Source organism: Ochotona curzoniae, unplaced genomic scaffold (assembly GCF_017591425.1).
Source record: "Ochotona curzoniae isolate NIBS_2020 unplaced genomic scaffold, NIBS_Ocur_1.0 scaffold_3208, whole genome shotgun sequence".
NCBI classification, from domain to species: Eukaryota; Metazoa; Chordata; class Mammalia; order Lagomorpha; family Ochotonidae; genus Ochotona; species Ochotona curzoniae.
In genome coordinates, this window is record NW_024467106.1 from 30,252,670 (window position 1) to 30,266,187 (window position 13,518).

At 51.7% G+C, this 13,518-nt stretch overlaps 1 protein-coding gene across 7 annotated transcripts in view; it reads left to right on the forward strand.

Moving 5' to 3' along the window:
• The window catches only part of PAX5 (paired box 5), a 156,020-nt gene that overhangs the window by 114,965 nt on the left and 27,537 nt on the right, over positions 1 to 13,518 (forward strand). For 5 of the 7 annotated variants that reach the window (XM_041004431.1, XM_041004432.1, XM_041004434.1 and 2 more), the window contains one exon: positions 9,408 to 9,509. The exons of the other annotated variants lie outside the window; for them this stretch is intronic. In XM_041004431.1, coding sequence (XP_040860365.1) covers positions 9,408 to 9,509 — 102 coding nt within the window. The remainder of the gene's footprint in view (positions 1 to 9,407; positions 9,510 to 13,518) is intronic. 7 annotated transcript variants of the gene reach the window in all.

Consider the following 13,518-nt stretch of genomic DNA (forward strand, 5'->3'; position numbering starts at 1 on the left):
TTAACAGAAGTGGAGCAGCTGTTACTTAAGCTGGCACCTATTTGGGATGCTAATATTGCAGGCAAAAGCTTTACCCACAAAACCAGTCCGCTTTTCAAGTTTTTTTGTTACATGAGCATGGTAGCTCCTTCTCTGTCACGTCTTGATGCAAGTCATGTCCCCCAGCTTGCCATTTCTTATGTGATTTGAGCTGAATAAACAAGTTTTTGTTTAAAGAACCAAGTTTAATTTTTTTCTTCCACTGAAATCTTTACACCATAAAATTAGATTCATTTGGTTTAAAAAATAGTTTGTTTAATATTATGTCCTGCCTATATTTCTGGTGTCAGGTTGCTATTTCTTTTTTAAGAAATAATGGTAATAATAGATGGTGGTTAAAAAACAACGGTGGAGGAGCAGATCAATAGTGGAAAGGAAAATTGGCATTCTTGAGATAAATCTCCTGTGTCAGGCAACTGACCCATCTCAGGCGTGGACATCCACGGCTCTGGGTATGACCACAGGGTTGCACAGCCTTCCCCTGATCACCATGCGTTTTAGAATATTTCATCTCAGCTCCTCCTTTTGTGAGAGGTTCTGTCTGTACCCAAGGAGTGGTCACACATCTGCCCTCTCCATTCCCCATCCCTCCATTCCCTACCTGCTGTCCTGGTGGCCATGACCAGCTTTTGTTAGTGTAGATCTGCATCCTCTGGGCTTTTGTATCACTAGCCTCCTGTGATGTGCTGTGTTTGCTATTGGATTCTTTCATCGAGCATGATGATCTTAAGCTACCCATGCTGTCGTGTGGATTGCTACCTCGGTCCTTTCTACTGGCAAAGATTTGATTGAACAAATATGTCACATCTTCTCTGTTCACCAGTGGATGGATATTTGAGTCCTTTCCCCTTTTGGCTGTTGAAAATAATGCTACTGGGACCATTCTTGAACAGGTGGACTATTGTTCTTCTCTAGAACACCTGTGGAGGAGTTTGTAATTCTGTGTTTGGAACTTTTGAGTGACTGCCAGAGTTTTCAGAGTGGTTGCACTGTTCACGCTCCCACCAGCAGTGTCTAAGGGGGCTAGTGATGACAGCAGTGTGTCTTTTGGAGGATAACCATCCTCGTGGATGTGGAGTGGTGTCTTACTGAGGTTGTGATTTCTGTTTCTGTAATGACTGATGATGTTGAAAATCTTTTGTGTGCTTGTTGGCCATTTCACTTATTCTTTTGTAAACGAATGCCTATTCAGATGCGCTCGCTCATTTCCTAATTGAGTTACTGTTTTTTTCATTATTGAACTGCCTTTTTATATTCTAGATACATGCCTTTTATAGTCACTCCTCCACCAGGGATGCCACAAGATTTGAGCTGAGGTCCTCATATTGTCACTCTGTGACTTTCGTCCCATCCATGTGGACAGGTGTTTGATGTTTGGTGTAGTTACTTTATGGTTTGCTGGCATCCCATATGAGAGTTCTTGGTTTGAGTCCTTGCTGTTCTAGTTTCTAGTCTTACTGATGAGTGTCCCTGTAGATGGCAGGTGGTGGCTGCAGAAGCTGGAACCCCACAGCCCATGTAAGGAACACCCAAGTGGACTTTTTGGCTCAACCTGGTTACAGTGATCCCAAAACAGAGAACTGGTTCCAGTTCCCACTGTTTTGCTTCTAATCCAGCTTCCTGCTAATGCACCTGGGAGAGCAGCAGGGGATGGCCCAGGTGCCTGGATCCTTGGTACCACATGCAAGAGCCCAATGGGGTTTGGAGCTCCTAGCTTTGGCCTAGTCCACTGTAAGCCATTGAAGCCATTTGGGGAATGAACCAGCAGATGAAAGATCTCACTCTCTTCTTCCTTCCCATCTTTTATTCCTCCATGCCTCCCTCTCTGTCCCTCTGCCTTTCAAACAAATAGAAATCATAAAATCCTCATCTCTTACCCCATTTTTACAACTGGAATAAGGATCAGTTATTTTCCCCATCCTCTCAGGATTAAGACAAGTGAGTTATTTTAAACTAAGTATATCTCATGTCTTAGAGGTCTTGGAGGAGTGGAAGACTGGTTTTATTTATTTTAAAGGCAGAGTTACATAAATAGGAAGATACAGAGACAAGAAAAGATACGTTGGTTCAGTTTCCAACTGGCTGTAACAGCCAGGACTGGGCCAAGCTGAAATCAGGAGGCTGAAACCTCCTCCAGGAGTAGGGATCCAAGCACTTGGGTCATCTTCTGCTGATTTCCCAGACACGTTAGCAGGAAGTTGGATCAGCAGTGGAGCAGCCAGGGTGAGAACCAGTACTCATGGAATGTCGGTATCTCAGACTTCACTTGCTGTGTCACCCGTCAACCCTAGTCTTTGCCTCAAGTTCCAAGTGCTGCATGGATTCCTTGCTGATCATGAGAAAGGCTAAGTCTCAGTGAGTCTCTGGAAGCAAGAGGTGCTTCCATTCTATTCTAGAAGGAATTCTGTTAAAGATCTCAAATCAAGGCCTTTTGTGTAGTTATTTATTCCATAAGGAAGCATTCGGTGCCATTACAAATGAACAAATAATGAATGTCTAATTGATAAACAGCTGCTGGACATGTGCGTCCACGTCCTGTGGAGGAGCATCGGTTCTTGTTTACCCGCTCTGTGTCTTAGCACTGAAAAGGAGCCATTGTGTCTTCTCAGCTGCCCCAGGTTGACCAGCTGTTCGGCATCCCAAGCTCTGGGATATGATAGAAAAGGATTGAGATGATGAAGAGGCCCCCATCCTGCACGTGGACAGAACCCTTGAGTTGGCTCTCTGGGTTTCTCCACAGGAGGTGTCCAACCTCTGCTCAGACTGGTGACCTTAGATCGAGATGAGTCCAGGATAATGAGGAAAGCGAGAGCAGGGGACATTTGTTCAGTCTTGCATCAGTCCTGATTGCCACAGTACTGCTGCTTAGCAAACTCCCAGAAACTCAGGGTGGTGAACAGAGCTATGCTGTCTTCCTGTGTGTGCTGCTGGGGCAGGGCTTGGCTGTGGGCATCTCTCCTCCTGCTGGGAGCTCAGGCTACCCATTTTGGGTTTTCAGAGGGCATACGCGAGCTTCATACTTCTGCAGCTCACAGCTGTCATCCAGCAGAGGGTATATAACTGAACCCAAACTTCACCTATCCTGGGTCGGGGAATGACAAGGTTTCCTTCCAGCCCTCTCTGAAGAGCTGCATTTATTTTCATTAAAACCAAGAACAGTTTATTGTTATGTCCTTCTACATGATTGGGCACCAAATTAGTATTTTTGGAGTTTTAATTTAGTTGAAAGGCAGAGCCAGGCCAGGCTGGAGCCAGGTGTGTCCCGTAGGTGGCAGGAATCCTCTCATTTGAACCAACACTTGTGTCTCCCAGGGTGTGCAGGAACTGGGAGCTGGAATTGAGAGCAGTGCCAGGATTTGAACCAGGGGCTCGGAGGATATGGTATGTAGGAGTCCTGAGCAGTGTCTTAACTGCTGTGCAATTCCATTTTCCACCCTGGGCCCTGTGCTCCCCACGCTGGTTCCCCGCATTCTTCCCAGCAACCCTACAACAGAACTGTGTTGTCATAGCTGTTGTGCTGTTCTTCCTGTGGTTGGGGGCAAGAGTGGCATGGAATCAGGGTGGGGAGAGGAGGAGTGTGCATACTCACAAGACAGACGAGCTAGATTTGATTCTTTGTAGGTTTTACCTACTTACTTTTTCTTCTTAAAAATATATTTATTTTTATTGGAAAGGTAGATTTATGGAGAGGAGAGACAGAGAAAGATCTTCCATCTGATGGTTCACTCTTTAAATGGCCAGAGCAGCCAGAGATGAGCTGATCTGAAGCTAAGAGCTTCCTCCAGGCCTCGTGTGTGTGTTTGTATTCCCAAGATCTGGGCCTTCCTCTGCTGCTCTTCCAGGACATAAGCAAGGAGCTGAATGGGAAATGGCATAACCAGGACACACAGCGGCACTGGCCCCAGGTTTTTACCTACTAGCTGTGTGCTGTGGACAAGTCACTTTCATTCTTCATGCCTCAGTTTCCCCTTCAGTAAAACAGGGAAATAACAGCTTTCTAATAGGGTTTTTGTGATGAATAAATAACTCTGTTATACTTGGTTTGTAGGTCACATTTTCTGGGTGCTTGTCATAGTGATTCCCATTTTACAGACAAGGAAACTGAGGCCCAGAATAACGGTGTGTTACACAGCAAGTGGGCAGGAATATAAGGATCTGAGCCAGGCAGACTTCGGCCTCTGTGCTTGCTGCCTTGCTTTCTGTGTTGAGCTGCCACAACCACTAGGATTTTCGCACACGGGTCCTTGGAGATGTCTGTTGGGAATTTCATAAGCCAAGAGGATTATCTTCACGCCCATCAATGGGCTTCTGCTGGTGCCTGGGCACAAGAACGATTTAGGAGCTTGAACTACCACCCTGGAACATGTCAGACTCTCCCTGCCTTGCCTATAGTAAGTGATCACTCAAGCCCCATGCTTCCGCAACAAGTCCGTGGGAAGTAAATGCAGGCACAGCCCCAAGCCTCTAGCTGCAGGGACGTTCGCTGGATAAAAATGAAACCCCAGACCATGCCCAGGAGCCCATCTGTCATGGGCACCTCAGAAGCAGTCACTTGCAGAGCACGCTGCCATCCTGCTGGGCCAACCCGCAGTGTGATGGCCACATTCTGGACAAGGCTGGAGTTGACAGAGGAACCCTCATCACCAAGGCAGTAAGCTCAGAGAACTTTCCGAGGAGGATCATTCATCCTGTGGGCAGCAGCTGCTAGAGGATTGATGCAGGAGTGTTCAGAGCTGCAGGTGCAATGGAACCTTTAAGCAGGAGATCCCAGGGACAGCTAGGTGATCCTTTATGCATATGTTGCAGGCACCCTGGGAGACCAGCCAGCTAAGAGAGTTCGTTTTCAGAGCTGGGGAATGCCGAGGCAGGTGGGAAGTATGGTTGGCTCAGTTTTTCAGTAGCAAAGCTGGATGGGGATCAGCCAAACACCCTGGCCAGTCCTCCTGTCTCACTTCCCTGGAGAGTTGTCAAACATTTGTTGTGTGCCAGCTGTCACCCACCTGTCCCTTGGGAGCCCTAGAATGGCAAGTTGGTGTTGATGAGCTGATTCCCCTGTGGGCACTGCCACCTGCTCTGTGTTCACAGCTCAGCTCTGTTTTCTACTAGTTGGGCGACCTTAAGCAAGGTAAGGGACAATTTCATCCCTCTGCTTCCTCTCTGATCAAGTGGGTGTGGTCATGATTCAAACCTCATAGTTTATTTACTTGACAGATGGAGTTACAGGGAGAAAGAGAGAGAGAGAACTTGTATCCGTTAGTTCATTCCCGAATGGTCACAATAGCTGGGGCTTGGCCTGCCCAGAGCCAGTAACCCAGAACTCCATCTCTGGGTCTCCTACATGAATGGGGTACTCGGGTCTGAGTACTTGGGCCATTTTGGTCTGCCTCAGCATTGGCTTGGCTGTTCCGGAGGTGCAGTGCTCCCTGTACACTGGGCTGGGGTGGGAAGCAGGGCACCTTAGTGAGAGTCAGATGTCATCAAGACTTGAAGAACACAGGTAAAACTTCTCTGTGGAGCAGGCTCTTGACCATGGGCAGTGGTGGAATGGTTAATGGAGAGAACAGGAGAAGCCGTATCTGAAAGAGGAATAGCATGAACCAAGGCAGAGGTCTGAGTATGGGAGTGGGAATTTACGAGGCCCAAAAGGTGGAGCACAGAACGAGGACTCCGTCATCCAGCCGGAATGTGGGCATTTCGTTGAGGAGGCAGGGGTAGCCACTGAGAGCAGGACACTCGTGTTCGTGGGTTCTGTTACCTGGTTGTCTCCCCATATTTTTCCATGGGTTCCAGTAAAGGAGCTGATTTTCTTATGATTTTCCAGACCCAGACATAAACCAGTTCATGATTATTTCGAGGAAATTTTGACCCTGTCCAGTGTTTATTGCTCTTCTGTTTCCATATTATCCCAGGGTGCTGGCCACAATGTTCAGAGTGGTTTTCAGAGAAAGCGTTGATAGCAGACTTCCTTCTAAACATTTTACCATCCAAGGACCATGTTGACTTTAGAATCAAGATCAACATAAGATCAAATGTTTCAATTCTTCAGTTCTTCAATTCTTACCAAGTGGTATCAAAAGGAGCTAATATGCAATCTTAGCCAATGCTCAATTAGCATATCTTGATAGAATATGCGTTTGCTGCTTGGATGCATTAATGTGATATCCTGAACAGCATTTTCATATTGAACCATCCTTGCACTCCGAGAAATAATTATTTATTTAGTCATGGTATATTATTTCTTTTCTAGGGTTGCCTGATCAATCTGACAGTAGATTTTTCCTATTCATATTAGCAAGTTATAAGGTCAGCTTTTTAAAAAATTTATCTAAAAGTCAGAGTTGGCAGAGAGAAGAAACAGATCTTCCCATCTGCTGGTTCACTCCCCAGATGACTGCAATGACTGGGACTCGGCCAAACCGAGTCCAGGAGCCAGAAGGTCCATTTGGGTCTCCCTCATGGGTGCAGAGGTCCCTACACTTGGGCCATCTTCCGCTTCTTTGCCAGGCACATTAGCAGTGAGCTGGGTGGGAAGTGGAACAGCTGGGGTCAAATTCTGGCTCCTCCTTTGTAGCCTTGGGCAAGTCTTACTTTCTTGTAAAATGTGGATAGGGTTGTTGGAAGTTAAACAAGACCATCATATGAAAGTGTCAAGTGTTCACCATGGGCAGGGTGTGAGTCCGGGGTCGGGGTCAGTTGTGCTTCCCTGGTTGGCGGGAAGCCAGTCTCTCAAGGAAGCTCCAGCCTGGCCAGCTGTCCCTGTCTGCCCCAATCTGCCCACTGTCGCTTCAATCTATTTTTTTTTCTTTTTTAGAAAGCAGGAGGGAAGTTGGACTTTACTTTTTTTTAAGGATTCATTTATTTTCACTGGAAAGACAGATTTATAGAAACAAGAAGAGACAGAAAGAGAGAGAGATCTTTCATTCACTGGTTCACTCCCCAAGTGGCCACAATGACCGGAGTTGGAGCCAGAAACCTCTTCCAGATCTCCCACATGGGTACAGAGTCCCATGGCTTTAGGCTGTCCTCTGCTGCTTTCCCAGGTCATAAGCAGGGAGCTGGATGGGAAGTGGAGCAGCTGGGACGTGAACCGGTGCCACATGGGATCCTGGTGCATGCAAGGTAGAAGATTAGCCTGTTGAGCTACTATGCCAGCACCGCCAACACCATCAATCTTTTTTTTTTTTAAATATACTTATTTGAAAGAATGACAAGGCGCAGTTGACAGAGGGAAAGAAAGAAACAAAGACACCCTCCGTCTGTTAGTTCATCTCCTAAATGGCCAAAAATAAGGAGCCTGGAATGCTACTGCGGTGCCAGGGGGAGGGTGTTCCATATGGTGGCAGGGAGGGGCCCAACCACTCGGACCGTCATCTCTTGCTTTCCCAGGTGTGCTAACAGGGAACTAAACAGAGCAGCCAGTACTTGAACCAGCTTTGCTCCCACATGAGACGTCAGGGTCACAAGCAGTGGCTTACCCGGCTGTACTTCCATGCCACGCCCCACGTTGTGATCTCGTCCTGAGCAGTGTGACCCCACCTGCACTCACCTTCAGGCAGCTCTGCGGAGGCTCATGGGCCTCTGGATCTCCGTGACAGCTGACCGGGGCGGAGCAGGCACAGCATGGCTGTGTTAGTATCTGTCCTGCCACCTGTTCCCCATGTGCCACCTTAGGCCCCCATGTGCCCATGACAGCGGGGGGCCGGTGAGGAGGTGCCCCTGGGCCCTTCTCGCGTTGATTCTCCGCGGGGCAGGAAGGGGGCTGGTGTGTGGTGTCACTCTCTAGCCCCCAGTGTTGCCACCTCAGACCACAAGGACTGAGCTCCCTTTGGCTTCCGTTCGCACGGAGGATGTGGGGGCCTGAGAGGGCTTGCCAGGATGAGCCTCGCCCCCTCTTCCTGTCTGTGTGATTGGTTGCAGCCCGTGTCTTGCTTCATCTCTGCTCCCACTGGAGTCCTAATAGGAGCTCTGGTGGGTGCAGAGACACAGCCCGTGACAGTGCCCAGGGGAGGGCTATGGGCAGAGCCGGAAAGAGTGAGCAGAGGGAGCGAGGGAGGGAGAGTGCCTGCCGTGCTCAGGACTTGGCACTGTGTAAGGTTCTGAGCAGGGGCAGGGCACTGCTGAGTGAGGCAGCCCTGGATGCTGAGGACTGTTCTGATGGCAGCTCTGGAAGGGAAGGTTCCTCAATGCTGGGTTCTTGGGGTAGAGTATGGGTGGGTGGGTACGTGAGTCAGAGGTGGCCCTTCTATGTCCCACTCCAGGAGGCCAGAGCTGTCTTCCACCTTCTGCAGCCTGCACCGTGGGAACTCACAGCAGAGGTGCTCCTGGGGCCCGGCCTGACTCCACACAGTCAGCAGCTGCCCCTGGGGCTGCCCTAGTCCTCAGTGCCTGTCCCCAGAGAGGCCTACCTTGCCTTCTTAGGCTGGCTGAGATGGGCTCACCCCTTTCCTATGGATCTTCTAGGTCCTTCCTCCAGGGTGGGGTCTCGCCCCCAGCACCAGGATTCATCTCAGAACAGGTGGTCTTCTAAAATCAGTGCTCTCGGTCCTCGCCAGGGGAACCTGTTACAGGTGATGGGCAACGGTTGGTCGGAAGGCTGTGGCCCCATTCCTGCCCTAAGCAGCAGCAGCTGTGCCCTGCCAGAGCTGTGCCACCTTGGATTTCCTGCCAGCAGTGTGGAAACTGTATCCCTGGAGACTGTTCACAGGGCTATGCATGAAAAGCCTACTGTGTACCATGCTGGTAGAGAGCCCCACTGTCCCGGCTATGGATGGGCCCCAAGTCCCTGCCCTTCTGAGGAGCCACCCAGTGAGGGCCAGGGTCTCTACCCCTATGGGTGTTGGCGGTGGCAGGTGCTGCCTGCATGGTCACTGAATAAGAAGAGCTCCTGACCAAAGAGGCAAGAATTCTGTACAGGGCCAGATGGAGAGCTTCCAGGCTGTGTTCTCTATCCCTGCCTTTTCTGCCTTTCCATGAAAGCTGGCAAAGCAGACGGGCAGGGCGGTGTTGGCGCTGCTGTCCCAGGCCATTCAGGCAGGAGCAAGAGGGACCTTGTACAGGTGCCTTGGGGAGCAGACATCCAGCAGAGCTGGTTGGAGCCAGGCATGGTCTGGTTCTTGTTTCCCAGGGACAGGCTTGAGCCCTGACTTGGTTTGTGCTGAGTGAAGCAGGGGTGGCTGGAGATTGTGTGTGTGTGTGTGTGTGTGTGTGTGTGTGTGCATATGTGAGTAACGGTGGGGTTCGGGGCCCTGGGGCATGTTGGCATTCAGCATGTGGATGTGACAAATGTGCAGAGGTGTCCGGGGAGCCGTGGACGCTAGCGTCCGGCCACGGCAATGCTCACCCAATGAATTGTTGCTTTCATTCCTCAGGCCGCGACTTGGCGAGCACTACCCTCCCTGGCTACCCTCCGCACGTCCCCCCCGCCGGACAGGGCAGCTACTCAGCGCCCACGCTGACAGGGATGGTGCCTGGTGAGTCTGCGCATGGGCAGCTTTGCAGCGGGCAGCTGAGGGAGGCTGGGTAAGGGGGGGCGTTCCCTCCACCACCACCCCAAACAGCTCTGGGGTGACCCTGCTGAGGGTGGACCTGCATAAATCAGGCAGAGGTCTGAGCCCTCAGCCTCTGTTCTCTTGCAGCTAGGGCTGTGGTGGGATTGGGGCCATCCCGCAGCTACACTGGGGAAGATGTGAGAGAGAGGGCAGCCCTGGACTGTCACTCAAACAGCCCCTTGCTGACCATGCGGGGAGTCTGAACCCAGAGCAGTGCTTGGCCCAGCTGGAGGTCACCCAGCCGGGTGTGGGGGAGGCCTCCTCCCACTCTCTGTCTCCCACCCACTCAGCTGCGTGACATAGCAAGCAGGAAGCCCATGAGACAGGCGCTGCTGAGGGTCGGGTTCTTGTGGTCAAGAACAATGGGCTCTAGGTAGACAGGTTCTCGGCTGTTAGCTTTATCACTTGATTCTCAATTGAACACCTGTGGCCCTGGGGACCTGAGCCTCTCTGGCCAGTGATGTGTCAGTTGCATAGTGTTCAGGAAGGAGACTAGTGTGTGTCCTGGCATGCTGGGGTGGGGACAGCATGCCCCGTGGTGCTGACTGGCTGTGGGTCACACGTGTCTGCAATGATATCCCAGGAGGAAAAACAGGCTTCTGTGGCAAGCAGCTGCCCTGTCTCCTGCTCAGGTCATTCCCAGGGGCCCAGGCCCTATGGCCCCCTACCCTGTACACATTACTGGCTCTCTCTCTTTCTCTCTCTCTCTCTCTCTCTCGGCATTGAGAGAAATGCAGCATGCAGCTGGTTCTCTGCTTCTTGGAGGAAGCTGAGCTCTGAAAAGGGCTGAAGTGTACCCAAGTCACCCAGCAATAAAGAGATTAGGGCCACTTCCCACCTCCTAAAGGCCAGTCGGGCTCAGCCTTAAACTCAGGTGTCAGGACCCCTGCAGTGGGAGCCTCTCCTTAGAGACCTCTCCTCCCATTGCTGGCTGCCCCCGTGGACCAGGGAGGGCCTGCAGGGCTGTGGGGACCTGTGCATGCTTCTCCTTCCAACCCACCTCCGAATCCAACCCAAATTGGAACCTTGTGGGCACTGCCAGGCCCGAAGGCTAGCTCCAGGCATTTGGCTGTGCGGGTGAGTGGAGAGCTGGCGAGGTGGGGGGGCAGGTGCAGCAGGTGCGGTCACGCTGGCAATGGGGCTCACCCTGGTACACTTGGCTGCAGGGACCTGAATGCTCAGCTATGTCCTCTGCTTACAGGTTGTCACCAAGATGTATTTAATGAGGTAGGAACACAGAGCATATTTCATTTAATGGCTTGTTAACTTGATATATATGACTTCTAAATCTGAGACATAGGGTAGCTGGCCTCCATGTGCACCTTGCTCTGGGCCTGGCCAGTGCTGAGGAACCCCACCAGGCTTCCCTGGCAGAAAGCCCATCTTAGCTGGGGGCCAGCGTGGGCCTGCAACCCTGAGCATGGCAGGGCTGCCTCCAAGCTGTTCTTCAATCCTGCTCTGTGAACTGCCCATCCCATGTCCACATCATTTTGTAGAAGGCAAAGGGTTGTCCCTGACGTAACTAAGCTGATATGAGGTGGGCAAAGGCATGAACTCCGTTTTTCAGAAGGATTGCACAGCTCGCAGGTGGAGACGTGAGCCACTCCTCTAATCCTCCAGGAATCTTTAGTACAGGGCTGCCCCATCTTCTCTCTGTCAACTCTGGCTGCTCGATGATACAGCAGGAGTGGGCAGCAGCCGCGCCCAGCCCTGGCCCCTTGGCATGTGAGCAGGTGAAACGTGAGGTTACCAGGCTGGCCCCTCTGGCTCCCCACTGCAAACCTTTCAAAGGCTAAGTTCAGAGAAGCAGCTGAACTTCCTCTGAATTTATCCAAACAGAACCTGCTCTCCAGGTTTCCATGACCAAGCTCCAAAAACAAATGACCATGGGCCTGGCAGAGTCCCCGGCGGGAACGGACGGTGGTGCCTCGTTCATTAATGGTAGCAGCAAGAATCGCGGGTTCGAGCCAGGGTACAGTGCAGCCAATCCTGCTGGCAGTAGCAGGACAGGGCAGCCACAGGGGTCCTCTGGCATGATGGGGAGGGAGGCAAGCAGGCATCTTGACAGGGGCAGCTGCTACCTGCCTTCCTTCTCTGTAGCCCTCTCTCTCCTCTCCTGCCCGGTGCCCTTGCCTTCCTTCTCCCAGTGCTTACTCAGCAACAGGCTGGATGGGGCTTAGCTGGCACAGCCCTTGGCTCATGTGGCTCAGCATCCCAACTTTGGGGCAGGGCTAACCCTAGTGTCTGTTTCTTTGAGGGAGGCTAAGCCCCTCATCTGTGTAGGAGCTGTGTCAGGGCTGTCCCACAGCACAGGGGGCTAAGGGGGTCCTGGGCCATCCTGCCACTCCCCACTGTACTCTGGCTTCTGTGGGCCACACCTGACTCCTCTCCCAGTTTTCCCCTCCCTGATGGCTCACTGGTTCCCAGCATGTCTTAGACTCTTACCCACCAGTGTCCTTCCTCACCCTGCATCACTGCCCAGCTCGGCCACACGAACCCGTTCTTTTCCTCCTCTAGCTTCGACAAGTGCCTGGCAGTCCTTGGCTTGTGGCTGTGCTGCTCCCAGGCCAGGCACCTGCTCTCCTGTGTGAGTCAGTTCTTCCTCTTGTCCCATCTTGGAAGGACACACCTACACAACCCTCTCTAAACCCCAGCATAGTCCCACCTGCGAAGACCCACTCCTTTCCTCTTATGGTGGCCGTGGCATCCACAGATCCCGGCACACGGACATGGATCCACTGCAGCCTGACCGAGGGTTTCCACTCTGCATGGGTTCAGATTTCTGATTCCTAACTTCGTGGGCTTGGAATGTGAGAGGCATTTGTTCCATCACCTTGGGGTCCAGGTCATAGACCCCAGGGGCTTGTAGGCCCAGGTGGAGAAGCAAGAGGGCCTTGTGTCTCCCCAGACCCTGGGAGTCTGACAATGCAACCGGGAAGGAAACCGGGAATCTTCTGGGTGATTCTTCCCACCACAGCCTTGGGGGAGGCATCCGGCTCCTGCTGTGTCCATCTGTAAGTGAAGGCCTCTGTTTATAAAGGCTTGCTGTGCGACACAAGCAGGAAGGACTGCCCCAGGGTGTCCTGGGACTCCATAAGACACTTGTGGCCTGAAAAAACAGATATGACATCATTCTGTGTACATGTGCTTGCTTTGACACAGTTACATACACACATACAGAGGGAGAGATACTCTATTTGCTGGTTCCTTCTCCGAGCACCTGCAGTGGCTGGGGCTGAGCCAGGCCAAAGCAAGGAGCCAGGAGCTCAACCCTAGCCTCCTGCTCGAGGTTTAGGGGCCCAAGGTCTTGAGTGCCCACCTGCCATCGCCCAGGGCTGCATCTCTTCAGCAGCAAGCTGGTTTCTGAATCGGAGCCAAGATTTGAACTGTGGATGTGGATGTCCCACCCTGGGACTTAACCACTGTGCCAAACACTTACCCTCCTTGACCTTGAACCCTGATTCTGTCATCAGGGGTGCTGGCTGCCCCCTCTGGCTCCAGGATCTCCCCGTGTGACCACCAAATGCAGCTCTTTGGCCTGCGGATTGCGTTTCTGCCACCTGCAGACTCTGTCTGTGCTGAGGAAGGCGGACGTGGCACATCAGCTTAGGGTGGAAGCAGCATTCAGGTTTTGATTTTCATCCAGTCCCAGCAAAATGCCAGAAGTTTTGCACTAGAGACTCCTCTGGTGTCTCAGCCGCTGCCACAAGTTGATTCTTGCCTTCAGGTATTTCTGCAACCTAACAGATATCGACTTGGCATTTGAAACTCTTCAGGATTCTGGGCTGCAGGAAAAACAGACAGGGAGTCCACTGCCGAGTGTGTGTGTGTGTGTGTGTGTGTGTGTGTGTGTGTGTGTATGTGTGTGTTCGTGCACACATGTGGGAATCGAGGTTCCCATCTTTGAAATGAACCTGTCAGGCAGTCATGG